The sequence below is a fragment of the Schistocerca nitens genome, chromosome 12 (genome assembly GCF_023898315.1).
Source record: "Schistocerca nitens isolate TAMUIC-IGC-003100 chromosome 12, iqSchNite1.1, whole genome shotgun sequence".
Lineage (NCBI taxonomy): Eukaryota > Metazoa > Arthropoda > Insecta > Orthoptera > Acrididae > Schistocerca > Schistocerca nitens.
In genome coordinates, this window is record NC_064625.1 from 87,866,624 (window position 1) to 87,886,567 (window position 19,944).

The 19,944-nt window shown below is 43.4% G+C and overlaps 1 protein-coding gene across 1 annotated transcript in view; it reads right to left on the minus strand.

Annotated features, from left to right (window-relative positions):
- LOC126214924 (slit homolog 1 protein-like) overlaps positions 1 to 19,944 on the minus strand; it is a 136,561-nt gene that overhangs the window by 84,739 nt on the left and 31,878 nt on the right. The window contains exon 4 of the mRNA XM_049941564.1: positions 12,143 to 13,031. Within this exon, the coding sequence (XP_049797521.1) occupies positions 12,143 to 13,031 (889 nt within the window). The remainder of the gene's footprint in view (positions 1 to 12,142; positions 13,032 to 19,944) is intronic.

The window sequence follows — 19,944 nt, forward strand, 5'->3', positions numbered from 1 at the left end:
ACTCTGAAAGCCAAGGTGTGGTGTGTGGCAGAGTTTACCCTATGCTACTACCAGTTATTTTCCTCTCAAGTCCCACCTGGTAACACTGGACTCGCATTCGGGAGGACGACGGTTCAATCCCGCGTCCGGCCATCCGGATTTAGGTTTTCCGTGATTTCCCTAAATCGCTCCAGGCAAATGCTGGGATGGTTCCTTTGAAAGGGCACGGCCGACTTCCTTCCCTTATCCGATGAGACCGATGACCTCGCTGTTTGGTCTCTTCCCCCATACAACCCAACCCAACCCCACCTGGTAATAGAGCGAGGGAAAAGCGACTGTCTGTATGCCTCAGTATGTCCTAATCTTCTCGAAAAGAATATCGTTTTCAGTCCATGGATTCCCATTTGAGTTCCCTAGGCACCTCCATAATACCTGCATGTAGTTCGAAACCACTGGCAAGAAATCTACCACCCCGCCTCTCAATTGCCTCGATGTCTTCCTTTAATCCAAAATGGTGCGGGTCCCAAACAATCGAACAGTACTGAACAATGGATTGCACTAGTGTGTTGTATGCTGTCTCCTTTAAAGATGAACAACACTTTCCTAAAATTCCCCCAATAAACAAAATGTCGACCATTTGCCTTTCCTACTACAGTCCTTATATGTTCATTCGATTTCATATTCCTCCGTAACGTTAAGCCCAGTTGTTTAATGGACGTGATTGTGTCAAACAGCACACTACTAGCACTCTATTCCAACACTGTGGGTTTATTTTTCCTGTTCATCTACATTAACTTACATTTTGCCACATTTAGAGGTAGCTGCCATTGATCACAGCAATTGGAAATTTTGACCAAGTAGGCGCGACGAATCCTGCCTCGGGCATGGTTGTGTGTGATGTCCTTAGGTTAGTTAGGTTTAAGTAGTTCTAAGTTCTAGGGTACTGATGACAATAGATGTTAAGTCCCATAGTGCTCAGAACCATTTTTTTTTCGTGGTTTTACCCTTCTGATATACAGAAATCACTAGCGATATTTTCCGGTCGCTTCGGATTTTGCGCTGTACCATACTCTTCATCTGAGAGTAGCACCTATCATGTTCTCAACTCCCGGGTTCGATTCCCGGCGGGGTCGGGGAGTTTCTCTGCCTCGTGATGACTGGGTGTTGTGTGATGTCCTTAGGTTAGTTAGGTTTAAGTAGTTCTAAGTTCTAGGGGACTGATGACCATAGATGTTAAGTCCCATAGTGCTCAGAGCCATCTGTTCTCAACTGTTTGTTGGATGTATTCTAATCTCTGTCTTCTCTTACAGTTCTTACTCTGTACAACTCTCTAATAACAGGTGAGGTTATTCCCCGATGTCTTAAGACGTGTATATTATCCTGTATTTTGGCATTGTATAGCATATAAAGGTATTTATATATTCTCCGATTCGGCAGATAACCTCATTTCTCATCACCCACACTACGTGGCGAAACGTTTACAAACACCCACTGCTCTTCATTCTAAAGCAGTAACATGTTGCAATAGTTCACAAGAGTACAGCAGGAAAAAGTCGTGGGGAAATACGTTCATATAATCACATCGCTAATCTCTACTACTGCACAGTGTCAACGGTGTAGCTAATATCAAGTGTAGTGTGGTACAACGTGACAAACGGTGCGCAGCTTGTGATCCACTTGTTAGCACTACAGCCCCTTGATCATGGGATTCTAGGTTCAATTTCCTTCGATCGGGGACTGGTTGCTTGTGTGTAATCATTTCATCTCCTCTTCATCGCAAAGACGTGCAAGTCACCACAGTAGCGTCAAAGAGAAAGACCTGCACCAAGCGGCCGAATAATGCTTAACCAATAAAGCCTTACCTCTCAAACGAACATATCGGGTTTAACAGTCGACTGAACTCTGATATGTGTGTTTGACGGTTTATACTAATTTTCGATCGCTAGTTCCATAGTTTTTGTTATTATTGAGACAATCCACAGTACATTAATAAAATTGTTTTCTTCTTTTACAAAGTTGTTAGCGAGCCCACGAATGCTTCACAACTGCCACATATGTATATGACTTGGATATAGGTCCTATTCTCCTACTCTCCCATCTCTTTCTCCATCGCCACCTCCATCCTCTCTTTGTCTAACTCCTCCTCCTTCATCCTCTTTCAGTGCCTCACCTCCTCCACTCTCTCTCTCCCCAACTCCTCCTCCCCCTCTATCTTTGTTCATCTCCTCCTCCTCAATATATCTCTCTCTCTCTCTGTCTCTCTCTCTGTCCGTCTCCTTCTTTCTCCTCTCTATGTTTATTTCCTCCCTTTCTCTCTGCCCAATTCTTCCCCATCTCTCTCTGTCCATCTCGCATAGTTGTAATCTGTGAATAGGTAGGAGCACAAACCTTCTGACGATTCGGGTTCCGTAATACGAGGGGTGTTTTCTTAAGTAAGTGCCGTTTTGAAATTAAAAAAAGACGTGCTACGATATCTCAATAATTTCATTTTTACATGAAAACCTGTACGTTAATCTACGCACTGGCGCCATTACAGTCTGATTCTTCCTTGTTTACGTTATGTACTGAGTGTTTAAGATGCCTTCGATAATCGTTAGTCCCGCCGACTGTGAAGTACGGGTTGTTATAACATTTCTTACTGCTAAAAGCCTAAAAGCAATCGATATTAATCGTCAGATTTGTGCTGTTTACGGACAAAACATTATGAGTGATGGAATTGTAAGAAAGTGGGTGAGAGCATTTAAAGATGGCCGCCGCATAAATGTGCATCATGACCAACGGAGTATGATGAACAACGGAGTGGGCGTCCTTCGGTCGTTAATTAAAGTTTGGTGCAGGGAGTGGACAATAAGGTGAGAGAAAACAGACGCTTTACGATTTCCTCCTTGCGGGATGACTTTCCTAATGTTTCTCGTAGTGTTTTGTATGGCATTGTGACCGAGCACTTGAATTACCGAAAATTGTGCATACGTTGGGTACCGAAAACGTTGACGGATGTGCACAAAACCAAACGTTTAGACAGTGCATTGACTTTCCTTGAGCGGTACCACAACGACGGTGATGATTTCTTAAGCCAAATTGTTACGGGCGATGAAACATGGGTGGCCTACGTCACACCAGAATCAAAGCAATGGAAGTTGAGCAAGGGCATCGTTTTGCTGCAAGACAATGCCCGTCCTCATGTGGCGAATCAGACCAAAGATCTCATCACATCTTTTCGATGGGAAACTCTAGATCATCCTCCGTACAGCCCCGATCTTGCGCCCAGTGACTACCATCTCTTCCTGCACTTGAAGAAACACCTGGGCGGTTAGCGTCTTCAAGACGATGACGAAGTCAAAACATTGGTGATGCAGTGGTAAACAAGTCAGGCGGCAGACTTCTATGAGGAGGGTATTCAAAAACTGGTACAACTTTATGACAAGTGCCTCAATATTGACGGATATCATGTAGAAAAGTAGATTATGGTACAGCTTTTCATGTAAAAATAAAATTATTGAGATATCTTAACACGTCTTTTATTAATTTCAAAACGGTACTTACGTGAAAAACACGCCTCGTAGTATTCTAATCATAAGCGGATAGGTCATAAATAGGGCTTTTCTGATTTTGCTTAAAAGTGACTGTGAGGAATAAAAAAAACAGGACATTGTCGTGAGTACATTTTTTGTTGGAAATCACATATAAGGAGACAGAACATACGTACAGGAGAAACTGACTGCTAGAAAGAAAACGAAACAGCGCATTTTCACAGCACAACAAGATTGTTTCTAACAATGTTTCCACTTAAGGAAATAGGTTAAAAGATTTTCGAGAATTTTTCTGACGACAACAACGTCTGTATAGTAGTATAGATTAGTATAGATGTGTAGTCACGAAACTAAACGCCACGTTATTTTTCTTAACAATATAAAAAGAGAAAAAAACAATAAAAGAAAGCGATCAAGAGAAAGAAAGAACATAAAGAGGGAAGTAGAAAATGAGATTGAGAAAGTGAGGTAGTTTTTAGCTATAAACAAATGTTAAAATTAATGAAAGATACCAGGAATGGCAAAAAAAAAAGGATCACACTTGAAAAACGCTACACAGCCGAAACTGTGCAATGGTGGATGATTGAAAATCAAAGGAAATTTTAGCCCAGCTAACGACAACCAGTGCGAAAGACTTTTGTCACTAAGCACAGAAACTATGATGATGGTGCATTACGGCTGTAAATAGGCTGAGTGTATATAATTAACACGGTGTTTGCTTCAACGGGGACCACAAGTAGTTATTTTAAATAAAAGGATGCAATAACATAACTTACAGTGCTCACCTGCGTTACTAATAGTCTGTAATGGCAAATGAAAATCTGTGCCGCAATGGGATTTGAGAGCGAATGTTATACATATCGTGTGCTGTCATCTTAAGGACGTGTGTCGTGCGAGAGTGAATCCGTGACCGAAACAGAAGTGTAATATTTTCCTCTTATTATTTCCTATCACTGCAGCCAAAGGATCGTACACAGAATATGTGGGAGCGGCAACAATGAAGGAGCAGATCTGGTCACATTGGAAGCTTACGTCAATCCAGGAGGGGGTCTCGGATAGTGTAATTGGTCAAGGCGACTACTCATGGCAGGCAGGAGACCCACTTGGAATCATAATCTACAGAAATTCTCGATTACCACAAACAAGGAGCAGTGCCACAATAAAAGCTTGAAGTTAATATTGTTAAAATCTGTTATTTCAAAATTCCTGTCAATAAGAAGATACTGGGGTCAATGAAACAGCAGGATTTCTCCACCAAATCCATGCCCTCATTTCTACATAGATCTTGTGAGAGATTCGGGTATTCGGAAACAATAGAACGTGAGTATCGGTGACGTTGAAAAACTTTGTCGCTGTTTACAGTGTTCTCAGATCACGTAACTGGTTAAGGCTGCAGCTAGGAATTTTCAGTTTTCACCACGAGTGACTGATAATATCATCATGACCTCGTTAGCTGAGTTCATTGAAACGTTTCATCTTAGTGTTTCCATGGATAAGAACATTCTGAGGGTTTTTGGTACAGCCTGTCCAATTCATCAAATCCGTCCCCATATTTGTGCTACACCCAGAGATCCTCATACGGCAGCGTTGGATAGAAATATGAGCAAAACATGGAAAGTTTTTGTGTATTCATGAGATGTTCTCTGATAGCCCAATTAGTTAATGAAATATCAAGGATTCTTAACCTGACTTCGCCCAAATTTTCAATAGCCACGACAGAGGAGCTAATCCATTTTAGTGGAACATGGTAACGTTGTGCTTTTTTATTCCAGGCTCTGATCACAAATGAGTTCTTTAGACGATTACCGGTTTCAGTCTGTAATGACTATCTTCAGATCTAAAATATATAAATATATACATCTAGTGAGCAGTGTGTCTTTTAACATAAAACAGCAATACATATCACAATATACTGTCATACACCAGGGAAATGTACAGACAAAATATGGTATAACATACCTTTTTTACACCATGTCCTAAAGTGATATGGCCATAATGGCATCGTCAAAACATATAAATATAATCAGCATAGCATCGTCACATAGATTTAAAATATGGCGTAGAATAGGCCACATCGTACACATAGTGATAATTGCCAACTAGCTACTGAGGTACAGTAGCATCCAGAAACCTGTTTGCCTACACCCTCCCTAGATATCGCTACTGTGGGCTTGCTTATATGTAGTCATCATTTGCGCAAAAACATAATCTGATAAAAGCACATTAGATAAAATCCATGTAGTAGACTTATTAAAATTTATGACTATCATAGAAACCAATTGAGATACATTAAAAGATGACTGCTGTTACCCATGTAAAATTATTAAAAGAAATTATATGAAGAGTATAGGTCCGACCCTTTTTTATGGTGAATTTACGGTCAACAATTAATATAGGGTAATACATTGCCTGTGGCAACCTATAAATTGCTTATGAAAGATAAAGTGTCTATGTGACAGCTGAAAAGAGACAGATCAATGAACAGCGCCCACTGTTGGGTCTTATGTAGGCGCGCACCGATCGTAAGAACTTAAGCAATAGGGGGCTTTACATACATCGTGACATGTCTCCCACAGAAAACTTTTAAGCAACATATAAGCATTCAATAAATAAAATTATATAGTTAGGCTATACATTCCATGAGTAGGTAGGAGATAATCAGTTACAGGATTAGAGCGACTACTGTGCGGAAGTAAGGGAAATGCCTTCTGTTCTCAACATAGCTCATCAAGTAAGGCTAGGTATAAATACGCGAGGCAGTATTTGGTTATCGTAGTATGTTATCAAATAAAGCGAAGTAGGCGTTGGGTACCCTAGTCGGCTCATGGCTTTTGGCTTTGTAAATTTCTAACTTCTCCAACTAGTAACATTGTAATGGAATAGTTCAAACTTGAAAGGTGCTCTGCACCAGTAGGTGAAAAAAAAACTCCTTAGTAACGGGAAGTCTCAATTTTTTTTGCGGCTACGTAGGCGCACTCAAATGACTACATTTGGGTATCGAGTGTTGAACTTTACTGTATGATGAATGGCCGGTATTGAACACTACAAGTAAATAAAAATAAAGAATCTCTGCAGAGAAAATAAAATTCTTGGTTCATTTAAAACAAGCAAACATCGAACAGGCCTTGAAGGCCCAACGGCATCGACCGGCCGCCGTGTCGTCCTCTGCTGATAGACGTCAATGGATGCAGGTATAGAGAAAAATTACACGCAAAAATTAGGACCTCAGAAAAACGCAGCATTTTTAAATTAAGGTTCAAAAAAAAAACGTTCAAATGTGTGTGAAATCTTATGGGACTTAACTGCTTAGGTCACCAGTACCTAAGCTTTCACACTACTTAACCTAAATTATCCTAAGGACAAACACACACACCCATGCCCGAGGGAGGACTCGAACCTCAGCCGGGACAAGCCGCACAGTCCATGACTGCAACGTCTTAGACCCCCGGGCCAATCCTGAGTGGCTAACGATACAGTTTACTAGAGCATAGAGAAAAACACCAGTAACAACATGGAAGAGGAGATAAGTATTTTTGGACACACTTACAGAACTGGTGAAATAGATTCATCAAGCAGATCATCAAATACCTTAGGGAAAAGAAACCAACTGCATGTAGAAGGTTGAAGATAAAATGTTCAAATGTGTGTGAAATCTTATGGGACGTAACTGCTAAGGTCATCAGTCCCTAAGCTTACACACTACTTAAATTATCCTAAGGACAAACACACACACCCACACCCATGCTCGAGGGAGGACTCGAAGCTCCGCCGGGATCAAGGCTGAAGAAAAGGAGCAACTTATCAGAAGAAGAAACACTGGAACGAAAGATTGTTTAGGGAAAATAATTTTAAAAGAGGAAGAATTCCAAGACAGGATGGAAAAGAAAAATGGCACAAAATGATGTGGAAACTGGAAAATGGGACGTATTGAGACAATGTAGATATAGCAAAGGACTAAGAATTGAACTGGTTCCATTCCATGTTGGGTGCTTGGGACAGCAGCCGATTACGAATTTCCCGAAATAAGAAAGTCTTTGTCGCAAATTGTTTTATCTATTTATTGGCAATGACGCGTTTTGCCTTTGAGGGGCATTTTCTGATTAACATAGGGCTGTAAAATGGCATTTTGAGACATAGGAAAACATGTTGGTCAGATTGATAGGAAATTTCTAGCAAGATTTAATGATCGTTTATTAAACAAGGAAGGACGTGTTAAACAGCATTAGACTTTCGCTGAGGGCTCCTGAAGTTAAAGCACTTACATGAACTACATACCGCGTGTTAAGGAAAAAAGCTCATTCATTTATAGGAAATAGAAGAAGATGCTGATGATGATGTTTCGTTTGTGGGGCGCTCAACTGCGCGGTTATTAGCGCCCGTACAAATTTCCAACCATTGTTCAGTCCAATTTCGCCACTCTCAGAAATGATGATTAAATGATTAGGACAACACAAACACACAGTCGTCTCGAGGCAGGTGAAAATCCCTGACCCCGCCGGGAATCGAACCCGGACCACGTTCTCGGGAAGAGAGAACGCGACCGCGAGACCACGAGCAGCGGATGAAATAGAAGAGTTCTTAAGCTCTCCGCTGAATGGTCTATTGCTTAGCAAAAACCAATTTTATTATGATGTTATGGTACGATATTAACCCATCAGTAGTTCTTTATCGTGAAGTGACACTACATTATTCATTCTTTATCTTCTTACTGGTTGTTTATTTTGCCACCTGTTGTGCTCTACTCTCATTTTAAGTTTTATTTTTAGGCAAGTTATAACGATTTCATACTTTATAGACGTCATTTTACACTTACATAGCTTACATCTTTGCACTTGTTTTGTCACTGTAACTGCGCTAATTTAATTTTAATAATATTAGTGTTTACAATTTTTTTACATGTAATTTAGCTGTACAACCACTTTCCTTAAATTAACCAATGACATCTATCCTTAATGTCTGTTATTATGGGTGCATATCTTGCCTTTACGGCTCTATGTTTGTGTGGCCGGCTGCGAGATATGACGGTCAGATGGCTCTGAGCACTATGGGACTTAACATCTGAGGTCATCAGTCCCCTAGACTTACAAGGGAACCTCCCCATCGCACCCCCCTCAGATTTAGTTATAAGTTGGCACAGTGGATAGGCCTTGAAAAACTGAACACAGATCAATTGAGAAAACAAGAAGAAGTTGTGTGGAACTGTGAAAAAATAAGCAAAATATACAAACTGAGTAGTTCATGGGAAGATAGCCAATATCAAGGAAATTCGGATCGCAGGAGCGCCATGGTCTCGTGGTAACGCGAGCAGCTGCGGAACGAAAGGTCCTTGGTTCAAATCTTCCATCGAGTGAAAAGTTTAGTTTTTTATTTTCGGTTTATGTGACAAACTCTTATGTTTTCATCACTTTTTTGGGAGTGATTATCACATCCACAAGAAAACCTAAATCGGGCAACGTAGAAGAATCTTTTTACCCATTCGCCAAGTGTGCAAGTTAGGTGGGTCGACAACATATTCCTGTCATGTGACGCACATGCCGTCACCAGTGTCGTATAGAATACACAAGACGTGTTTTCCTGTGGAGGAATCGGTTGACCTATGACCTTGCGATCAGATGTTTTCGGTTCCCATTGGAGAGACACGTCCTTTCGTCTACTAATCGCACGGTTTTGCGGTGCGGTCGTAAAACACAGACACTAAACTTATTACAGTGAACAGAGACGTCAATGAACGAATGGACAGATTATAACTTTGCGAAAATAAAAAAAAAAGTGTTCACTCGAGGGGAGGCTTGAACCAAGGACCGCTCGTTTCGCAACTGCTCACGCTAACCACGGGACCACGACGCTCCTGAGCTGATGATATCCTTGATGTTGCCTATCTTAGCATGGACTATTCAGTTTGTTTATTTTGCTTATATTTTCACAGTTCCACACAACTTCTTCCTGTTTTCTCAATTGATCTGTGTTCAGTTTATCAAGGCCTATCCACTGTGCCAACTTATAACTAAATCTGAGGGGGGTGCGATGGGGAGGTTCCCTTGTTAGAACTACTTAAACCTAACTAACCTAAGGACATCACACACATCCATGCCCGAGGCAGGATTCGAACTTGCGACCGTAGCAGCAGCACGGTTCCGGAGTGAAGCGCCTACAATCGCTCGGCCACACCGGCTGGCGAGATATGACGTGTCTGGCGCTCTGGATTGCATTATACACTCCTGGAAATTGAAATAAGAACACCGTGAATTCATTGTCCCAGGAAGGGGAAACTTTATTGACACACTCCTGGGGTCAGATACATCACATGATCACACTGACAGAACCACAGGCACATAGACACAGGCAACAGAGCATGCACAATGTCGGCACTAGTACAGTTTATATCCACCTTTCGCAGCAATGCAGGCTGCTATTCTCCCATGGAGACGATCGTAGAGATGCTGGATGTAGTCCTGTGGAACGGCTTGCCATGCCATTTCCACCTGGCGCCTCAGTTGGACCAGCGTTCGTGCTGGACGTGCAGACCGCGTGAGACGACGCTTCATCCAGTCCCAAACATGCTCAATGGGGGACAGATCCGGAGATCTTGCTGGCCAGGGTAGTTGACTTACACCTTCTAGAGCACGTTGGGTGGCACGGGATACATGCGGACGTGCATTGTCCTGTTGGAACAGCAAGTTCCCTTGCCGGTCTAGGAATGGTAGAACGATGGGTTCGATGACGGTTTGGATGTACCGTGCACTATTCAGTGTCCCCTCGACGATCACCAGTGGTGTACGGCCAGTGTAGGAGATCGCTCCCCACACCATGATGCCGAGTGTTGGCCCTGTGTGCCTCGGTCGTATGCGGTCCTGATTGTGGCGCTCACCTGCACGGCGCCAAACACGCATACCAAGGCAGAAGCGACTCTCATCGCTGAAGACGACACGTCTCCATTCGTCCCTCCATTCACGCCTGTCGCGACACCACTGGAGACGGGCTGCACGGTGTTGGGGCGTGAGCGGAAGACGGCCTAACGGTGTGCGGGACCGTAGCCCAGCTTCATGGAGACGGTTGCGAATGGTCCTCGCCGATACCCCAGGAGCAACAGTGTCCCTAATTTGCTGGGAAGTGGCGGTGCGGTCCCCTACGGCACTGCGTAGGATCCTACGGTCTTGGCGTGCATCCGTGCGTCGCTGCGGTCCGGTCCCAGGTCGACGGGCACGTGCACCTTCCGCCGACCACTGGCGACAACATCGATGTACTGTGGAGACCTCACGCCCCACGTGTTGAGCAATTCGGCGGTACGTCCACCCGGCCTCCCGCAAGCCCACTATACGCCCTCGCTCAAAGTCCGTCAACTGCACATACGGTTCACGTCCACGCTGTCGCGACATGCTACCAGTGTTAAAGACTGCGATGGAGCTCCGTATGCCACGGCAAACTGGTTGACACTGACGGCGGCGGTGCACAAATGCTGCGCAGCTAGCGCCATTCGACGGCCAACACCGCGGTTCCTGGTGTGTCCGCTGTGCCGTGCGTGTGATCATTGCTTGTACAGCCCTCTCGCAGTGTCCGGAGCAAGTATGGTGGGTCTGACACACCGGTGTCAATGTGTTCTTTTTTCCATTTTCAGGAGTGTATTTACATCTCATCCACTGTACTCAACGCTCCATGCTGTGTACGCCAGAACGCGGTTGGCTCAGAATTATGCAAACTCTTTTAAATACTTTTTTGGTCTGCCATAGTTCCTTTCCCAGAAGATATTGCAGTTGTACTTGGCATTTTATTCCCGGTTTTTGGTCCCTTTTTGTCTAATGACAATAGAACGATGTTTCCTTATAATTTTTATCTTAATGTCTTATTCTGACATTAAAGGAGGTGTTTGACACACCACATCACGTTTTACAAGTTCGCAGTTATTGTTTGTTGCTGAGATGGTTACACGGCCTAGAACTTTACCTCGTTCTATCCCCAACCCTCGTTTTTAATGTGCCTATGTCTCACAACGTTAGTTTACACTCTAGGTTAATCTGAAGGTATTGTTTCCATAAGGCGAGGTTCAACAGCCGTAAAGTATTTTATAAAATGCATTTGAAGCATCAGCTGCTTATTTGTCCCATTAGTCATATACCGGTTTCGGTTTTTAACCAACATCCTGGATGTAGGGTGCAACTGATTAGTTAAAAGCTGAACAATATCGAAATTATCCAGTGAAACTGCACAGTCATCTGACAGAATACTCATGTCAAACAGATCTGTGATGTCTGTCTATTTAACATGAGATTTGACTGTCAGTATTCTAAGACAAATTATATCAAATGCTTGTAAAATTTTACCGGATAATTTTGATACTGTTCAGCTTCGAAAGAATACTCCATGCTTTTAACTAGACACTTGTACCCTACATCCTGGATGTTGGTTAATGACCGAAACCGGTAGATGACTAATGGGACAAATAAACAACTGACGGTTAAATTGCATTTTATAAAATAATCTGAAGGTGCCCCCCACAGGGGCGAAACGCGTCGTTGCCAATAAATAGATAAAACAAATTGCACCCAAGACTGCCTTATTTCAAGAGATTAAGAACTGAAATAGGAACTTAGTCCCTAGAAATCCTAGAAATAGAATATAAAATTATGAGTTATTACCTTGAGCCTGGTGGTAGCTGCAAATATGTCCTTTGGAAGAGACATCAGGCTGTTCGAATCTAAATGGATTTCTATCAACGACACAGTTTTGGCGAAGATTGATGGGGGCAGGTATGTGATTTCGTTCTCTGAAGCGTGGAAAACGATGAGCAGCTCTGCATCGTCCAGTGTCCCCTCCTCTAGGGTTTTCAGATGATTTCGAGACAGAAATAGCTGTTGCAGGCTCGAAGCGTTCCTGAACGCTCCAGCAGAGATGGTCTGTATGCCATTGTGAGTGAGGTCCACGTAATCCACTTGTGGGTTGCCGGCGAGCAGACCATCTGGCAACTGTGTCAGGTGGTTGTTGACGAGCCGCAGGAAGCTGAGTGCCTTATTGTGTCTGAACGTTCCAGGCTGTATCTCCTGCATCCTGGCGCAAATGCTCACTTGCCTCAAGTCTGGGCACAGGACGAACTGATCTTCATCCAACCTCTGGATGGCACCGTCCAACATTAGGTGCTTGAGTTTGGACAGCGACTGGAAGACGCCTGGCTCCAAGATGGTCAAGTTAGGTACCTCCATTTTGAGTTCTTCCAGTAGACGGTTGTTGGCGAAGGCGGATGATCTGACGGTCGTCAATGAGGAGGATTTAATGTGGAGGCTGTGCAGGGTTGGCACATTGACCAGCAAAGGAGCAGTCAGTTGAGTGATGTTTGGAAGTTCCAGTATCAGGAAAAGGACGGCCTTGGAGAGGAGGCACGGAGGTGCCTCAGAGGCATTATGGCAAGATGTCACCGATGTGGAGACCTCACATGGACAGTCGGTCATATTAGAAGTGCCATGAACCTCAACACTACATACCAGGATAGCTGCCACTATGATGCCTGGGACGTGACGCCTTCGATGAAACCTGAAACATTCACCGACCATTAAGTCACACGCTTAAAAGTAAAGTCTCACATATCCCTACAGGATGTAGCATCTGTCAAAATTAGAGGACAAGTTCGTGTATGTCCAGAAACCAAAACCTACGGAGATATAGGCCATATAACTTGTGGCAGTTAACTTCTGGGTCGTCACAGGGGAGGCATAATAAAATGCCACAACACGAATGTGTAAAAATCCTCAACCTATCATGATCAGGAACGATTCAGTAGTGGTGTATGGGAATGAGCTTTCAGTGAGAGATTCTCAGGGCCATATAAATGACAAGTGCTGCACAGCACTGATTCGTGCAGGAAGCGTTATCAGCGGTGTTCGAAAACATTACCCTCTCAGAAAAACAACGACTTCTCCTAAAGAACAACGGGAGACCAGCATATTTTCTGTGGATTGTGCGACAGTAACTTATTGCACATACACTCCTGGAAATGGAAAAAAAAACACATTGACACCGGTGTGTCAGACCCACCATACTTGCTCCGGACACTGCGAGAGGGCTGTACAAGCAATGATCACACGCAAGGCACAGCGGACACACCAGGAACCGCGGTGTTGGCCGTCGAATGGCGCTAGCTGCGCAGCATTTGTGCACCGCCGCCGTCAGTGTCAGCCAGTTTGCCGTGGCATACGGAGCTCCATCGCAGTCTTTAACACTGGTAGCATGCCGCGACAGCGTGGACGTGAACCGTATGTGCAGTTGACGGACTTTGAGCGAGGGCGTATAGTGGGCATGCGGGAGGCCGGGTGGACGTACCGCCGAATTGCTCAACACGTGGGGCGTGAGGTCTCCACAGTACATCGATGTTGTCGCCAGTGGTCGGCGGAAGGTGCACGTGCCCGTCGACCTGGGACCGGACCGCAGCGACGCACGGATGCACGCCAAGACCATAGGATCCTACGCAGTGCCGTAGGGGGCCGCACCGCCACTTCCCAGCAAATTAGGGACACTGTTGCTCCTGGGGTATCGGCGAGGACCATTCGCAACCGTCTCCATGAAGCTGGGCTACGGTCCCGCACACCGTTAGGCCGTCTTCCGCTCACGCCCCAACATCGTGCAGCCCGCCTCCAGTGGTGTCGCGACAGGCGTGAATGGAGGGACGAATGGAGACGTGTCGTCTTCAGCGATGAGAGTCGCTTCTGCCTTGGTGCCAATGATGGTCGTATGCGTGTTTGGCGCCGTGCAGGTGAGCGCCACAATCAGGACTGCATACGACCGAGGCACACAGGGCCAACACCCGGCATCATGGTGTGGGGAGCGATCTCCTACACTGGCCGTACACCACTGGTGATCGTCGAGGGGACACTGAATAGTGCATGGTACATCCAAACCGTCATCGAACCCATCGTTCTATCATTCCTAGACCGGCAAGGGAACTTGCTGTTCCAACAGGACAATGCACGTCCGCATGTATCCCGTGCCACCCAACGTGCTCTAGAAGGTGTAAGTCAACTACCCTGGCCAGCAAGATCTCCGGATCTGTCCCCCATTGAACATGTTTGGGACTGGATGAAGCGTCGTCTCACGCGGTCTGCACGTCCAGCACGAACGCTGGTCCAACTGAGGCGCCAGGTGGAAATGGCATGGCAAGCCGTTCCACAGGACTACATTCAGCATCTCTGTGATCGTCTCCATGGGAGAATAGCAGCCTGCATTGCTGCGAAAGGTGGATATACACTGTACTAGTGCCGACATTGTGCATGCTCTGTTGCCTGTGTCTATGTGCCTGTGGTTCTGTCAGTGTGATCATGTGATGTATTTGACCCCAGGAATGTGTCAATAAAGTTTCCCCTTCCTGGGACAATGAATTCACGGTGTTCTTATTTCAATTTCCAGGAGTGCATGATAGATCACGTTCAAAATGGTTGAAATGGCTCTGAGCACTATGGTACTTAACATCTGAGGACATCAGTCCTCTAGACTTAGAACTACTTAAACCTAACTAACCTAAGGACACCACACACATACATCCCGTGGCAGGATTCGAACCTGCGACCGTAGCGGTCGCGCGGTTCCAGTCTGTAACGCCTAGAACCGCTCGGCCACAACGGCCGGCTACGATCATGTCTCTAGACATGTATAAACTCAGCATCCGAAAAACATTACATTACTGATCAATCAAGAGGTACTACGAATCGCATATCAAAACGAAAACTGAATAGTAAGTCAGAGACTCTAGAACATTAAGAACTGTGGAACACTTTTCATGCTACACGTGGCGTTTACCTGGTACGACCCCTCTCTCTGTGTGACGAAGAGCGTTGTGCATTTGATTTGATATAATTCATGACGTTCTGTGGAACCATGCAAATCGAAGCAAGAACGTAATTCATAGAAATCTCATAAAACAAAATTAAAAAAACCAAAAAAGGAAAAAATTGCATCAAAATTGAAGAAGGCATTAAAATTTACATTAGTATTTGCACTTAGTAATACGTTACACTGAAACAGTGCAAGGAACTCTTGTACAGAACAAAAGTAAATTGGGAAATCTAAGCCCTTTCATTCACGTTTTTCAGTTCTGTTGGAAGCCTTTTGGAAATTAAACTTACAGAATAAGGCACACCTTACTATAAAACGGTCCTAGAACTGTTACCAAACTGCAAATAGTTTTTGCGTCTATTCAAAAATGGTTCAAATGGCTCTAAGGACTATGGGACTAAACATCTGAAGTCATCAGTCACCTAAACTTAGAATTACTTAAACCTAACTAACCTTAGGACATCACACACATCCATGCCCGAGGCAGGATTCGAACCAGCGACCGTACCAGCAGCGTGGTTCCAGGCTGAAGCGCCTAGAACAGCTCGGTCACATCGGCCGGCTTTGCGTCTATTGTTCACTGACTGGATGTGACAGTTACTTTTGAATGTGCTGATATTATTAACCACAAACTTATGAGGGAATATTTGTATAGGGATGGCAAAAGTAGAATTGCAATTCGTTTGGACATCGACGTGCACGAATTTTACGAATTGACACTGCAGGTCGTATTAACTGTGTATTTCTGGGCTACAAATGTTCGTGAATGTACAGAGCAGTACCAAAATAAGGAGCCATAAGGTATAACTCAGCGAAAATTTGCAAAGTAAACAAGCAAACAAGTATTAGCTTAATCATAGCCAACACTTGGTTCAAGAATCATAAAAGAAGGTTGTATACCCGGAAGAATCCTGGAGATACTAAAATGTATCAGATAGATTATATAATGGTAAGACAGGGATTTGGGAACCAGGTTTTAAATTGTAAGACATTTCCAGGGGCAGGTGTGGATTCTGACCACAATCTATTGGTTATGAACTGCAGATTGAAACTGAAGAAACTGCAAAAAGATGGGAATTTAAGGAGATGGGACCTGGATAAACTGAAAGAACCAGAGGTTGTACAGAGTTTCAGGGAGAGCATAAGGGAACAATTGACAGGAATGGGGGAAAAAAATACAGTAGAAGAAGAATGGGTAGCTCTGAGGGATGAAGTAGTGAAGGCAGCAGACGATCAAGTAGGCAAAAAGACGACGGCTAATAGAAATCCCTGGGTAACAGAAGAAATATTGAATTTAATTGATGAAAGGAGAAAATATTAAAATGCAGTAAATGAAGCAGGCAAAAAGGAATACAAACGTCTCAAAAATGAGATCGACAGGAAGTGCAAAATGGTTAAGCAGGGATGGCTAGAGGACAAATGTAAGGATGTAGAGGCTTGTCTCACCAGGGGTAAGATAGATACTGCCTACAGGAAAATTAAAGAGACCTTTGGAGAGAAGAGAACCACTTGTATGAATATCAAGAGCTCAGATGGCAACCCAGTTCTAAGCAAAGAAGGGAAGGCAGAAAGTTGGAAGGAGTATATAGAGCGTTTATACAAGGGCGATGTACTTGAGGACAATATTATGGAAATGGAGGAGGATGTAGATGAAGATGAAATGGGAGATAAGATACTGCGTGAAGAGTTTGACAGAGCACTGAAAGACCTGAGTCGAAACAAGGCCCCGGGAATAGACAACATTCCATTAGAACTACTGATGGCCTTGTGAGAGCCAGTCATGACAAAACTCTACCATCTGGTGAGCAAGATGTATGAGACAGGCGAAATACCCACAGACTTCAAGAAGAATATAATAATTCCACTACCAAAGAAAGCAGGTGCTGACAGATGTGAAAATTACCGAACTATCAGTTTAATAAGTCACAGCTGCAAAATACTAACGCGAATTCTTTACAGACGAATGGAAAAACTGGTAGAAGCGGACCTCGGGGAAGATCAGTTTGGATTCCGTAGAAATGTTGGAACACGTGAGGCAATACTAACCTTACTACTTATCTTAGAAGAAAAATTAAGAAAAGGCAAACCTACGTTTCTAGCATTTGTAGACTTAGAGAAAGCTTTTGACAATGTTAACTGGAATACTCTCTTTCAAATTCTGAAGGTGGCAGGGGTAAAATACAGGGAGCGAAAGGCTATTTACAATTTGTACAGAAACCAGATGGCAGTTATAAGAGTCGAGGGGCATGAATGGGAAGCAGTGGTTGGGAAAGGAGTGAGACAGGGTTGTAGCCTCTCCCCGATGTTATTCAATCTGTATATTGAGCAAGCAGTAAAGGAAACAAAAGAAAAATTCGGAGTAGGTATTAAAATTCATGGAGAAGAAGTAAAAACTTTGAGTTTCGCCGATGACATTGTAATTCTGTCAGAGACAGCAAAGGACTTGGAAGAGCAGTTGAACGGAATGGACAGTGTCTTGAAAGGAGGGTATAAGATGAACATCAATAAAAGCAAAACGAGGGTAATGGAATGTAGTCAAATTAAATCGGGTGATGCTGAGGAGATTAGATTAGGAAATGAGACACTTAAAGTAGTAAAGGAGTTTTGCTATTTGGGGAGTAAAATAACTGATGATGGTCGAAGTAGAGAGGATATAAAATGTTGACTGGCAATGGCAAGGAAATCGTTTCTGAAGAAGAGAAATTTGTTAACATCTAGTATAGATTTAAGTGTCAGGAAGTCGTTTCTGAAAGTATTTGTATGGAGTGTAGCCATGTATGGAAGTGAAACATGGACGGTAAATAGTTTGGACAAGAAGAGAATAGAAGCTTTCGAAATGTGGTGCTATAGAAGAATGCTGAAGATTAGATGGGGAGATCACATAACTAATGAGGAGGTACTGAATAGGATTGGGGAGAAGAGGAGTTTGTGGCACAACTTGACTAGAAGAAGGGATCAGTTGGTAGGAAATGTCCTGAGGCATCAAGGGATCTCAAATTTAGCATTGGAGGGCAGCGTGGAGGGTAATAATCGTAGAGGTAGACCAAGAGATGAATACACTAAGCAGATTCAGAAGGATGTAGGTTGTAGTAGGTACTGGGAGATGAAGAAGCTTGCACAGGATAGAGTAGCATGGAGAGCTGCATCAAACCAGTCTCAGGACTGAAGACCACAACAACAACAACAATATAAATATGATCGGAGTTTCAGGAACAGCATAGCTCTGGAATAGCACTGAATTAGAAATAAATTGGAAAAAAGTCAAGTATTTTACGAAATGATTTGTCTAGAAGTAAGTGATAATGCAGATTTGAGAAACATTGACGAGCCATTGAATGACGCGCGGAATCACGTGCACTAAATAAGGTGCCGAATGAGAATTTAAAGTTTCACCAGACAAATATCCTAGAGTACTCGTTAAATTACTAAGATTCTAAGTTAAACATTTGAAATTTAAATGCTTAACCAGCACTTTATATGCTTTTTGAGCATCACTTAAAGCAATGTCTCATGTTTCTCTAATCTATTTAATTTCCTAAAGAATCTATGTATTAAAAACTGGACCTCACGCTGATCAATTTGAGATACCATTTGTCAACTTTCCAACTTTCGTGTGTATACCTGATCCCATTTGTCCATTTCCCATCTTTCGTGTACATACAGTGTGAGACATTAACTGTTGCCAACAAGAATAACTCCGAAAGTATGATAGGAGCTGAAAAGTTTGTGGGACAAAAGTTGCAGGGGACAACGGGGGCCATAATATGACATTGGTTTTTTGTTGCTAGGTGGGATCGCTTCACACATATGAAGGTCAACTTTTTTTTTCCTTTTTTTTGGATGCTGTACTTTGGTATTTATTTTCTGATAGCGGCTGTCGAGACGAATCCAGTGATGTGTAACAGTGAGCTCTTCGAAGGTCAACGAAGGCCTCAAAGGTGGCATGAGCGTCCATTTACAGAAGGTGTTCGAAGTGATGACCATTGGTATCAATGTAGTGCTGCAATCTTCTTATAGTGAATTGAGTGGTATTCCTTGTCACATCGGCACTTATCGAAGCACATGGTCTGACAATTCCCTCTCGCATATCTTCAGGTGTAGTTGGAATGTCTTTATAAACAGTGTCTTTGGTGAATCCCCAGTAGAAAAAATCCAGAGATGTGATATCTGGCGAACGAGCCGTCCACGACACATCTCCTCCGCGTCCAATCCAACGATTTGGGAATTGTCTCTGCAACTCATTTCTAGCCATCAGTGAAAAATGTGCCGGACACCCATCGTGTTGATACCACATTGTGGTACTTGTTCCTAAAGGTATAAAGGTTTTTCTTCCAATAACAAACCTAACGTTTCTTGCAGATATGTGGTGTACTTCCTACCATTAAGATTTCCTTTGTTGAAATAGGGGCCTATAATTCTGTCCTCCAAAATCCCACAACATACATTCACCGATCACGGTTTTTGGTGTGCAACTTGCCGCAGCCAACATGTATTTTCAGTTGCCCAATAATGCATGTTATGCAAAATAACATTTCCATGGTTAGTGAATGTAGCCTCGTCAGTAAATAAAATCAAATTAAAAAATGTGTCATCCCTCTGAATCTGAAGTTGAGCACATCGG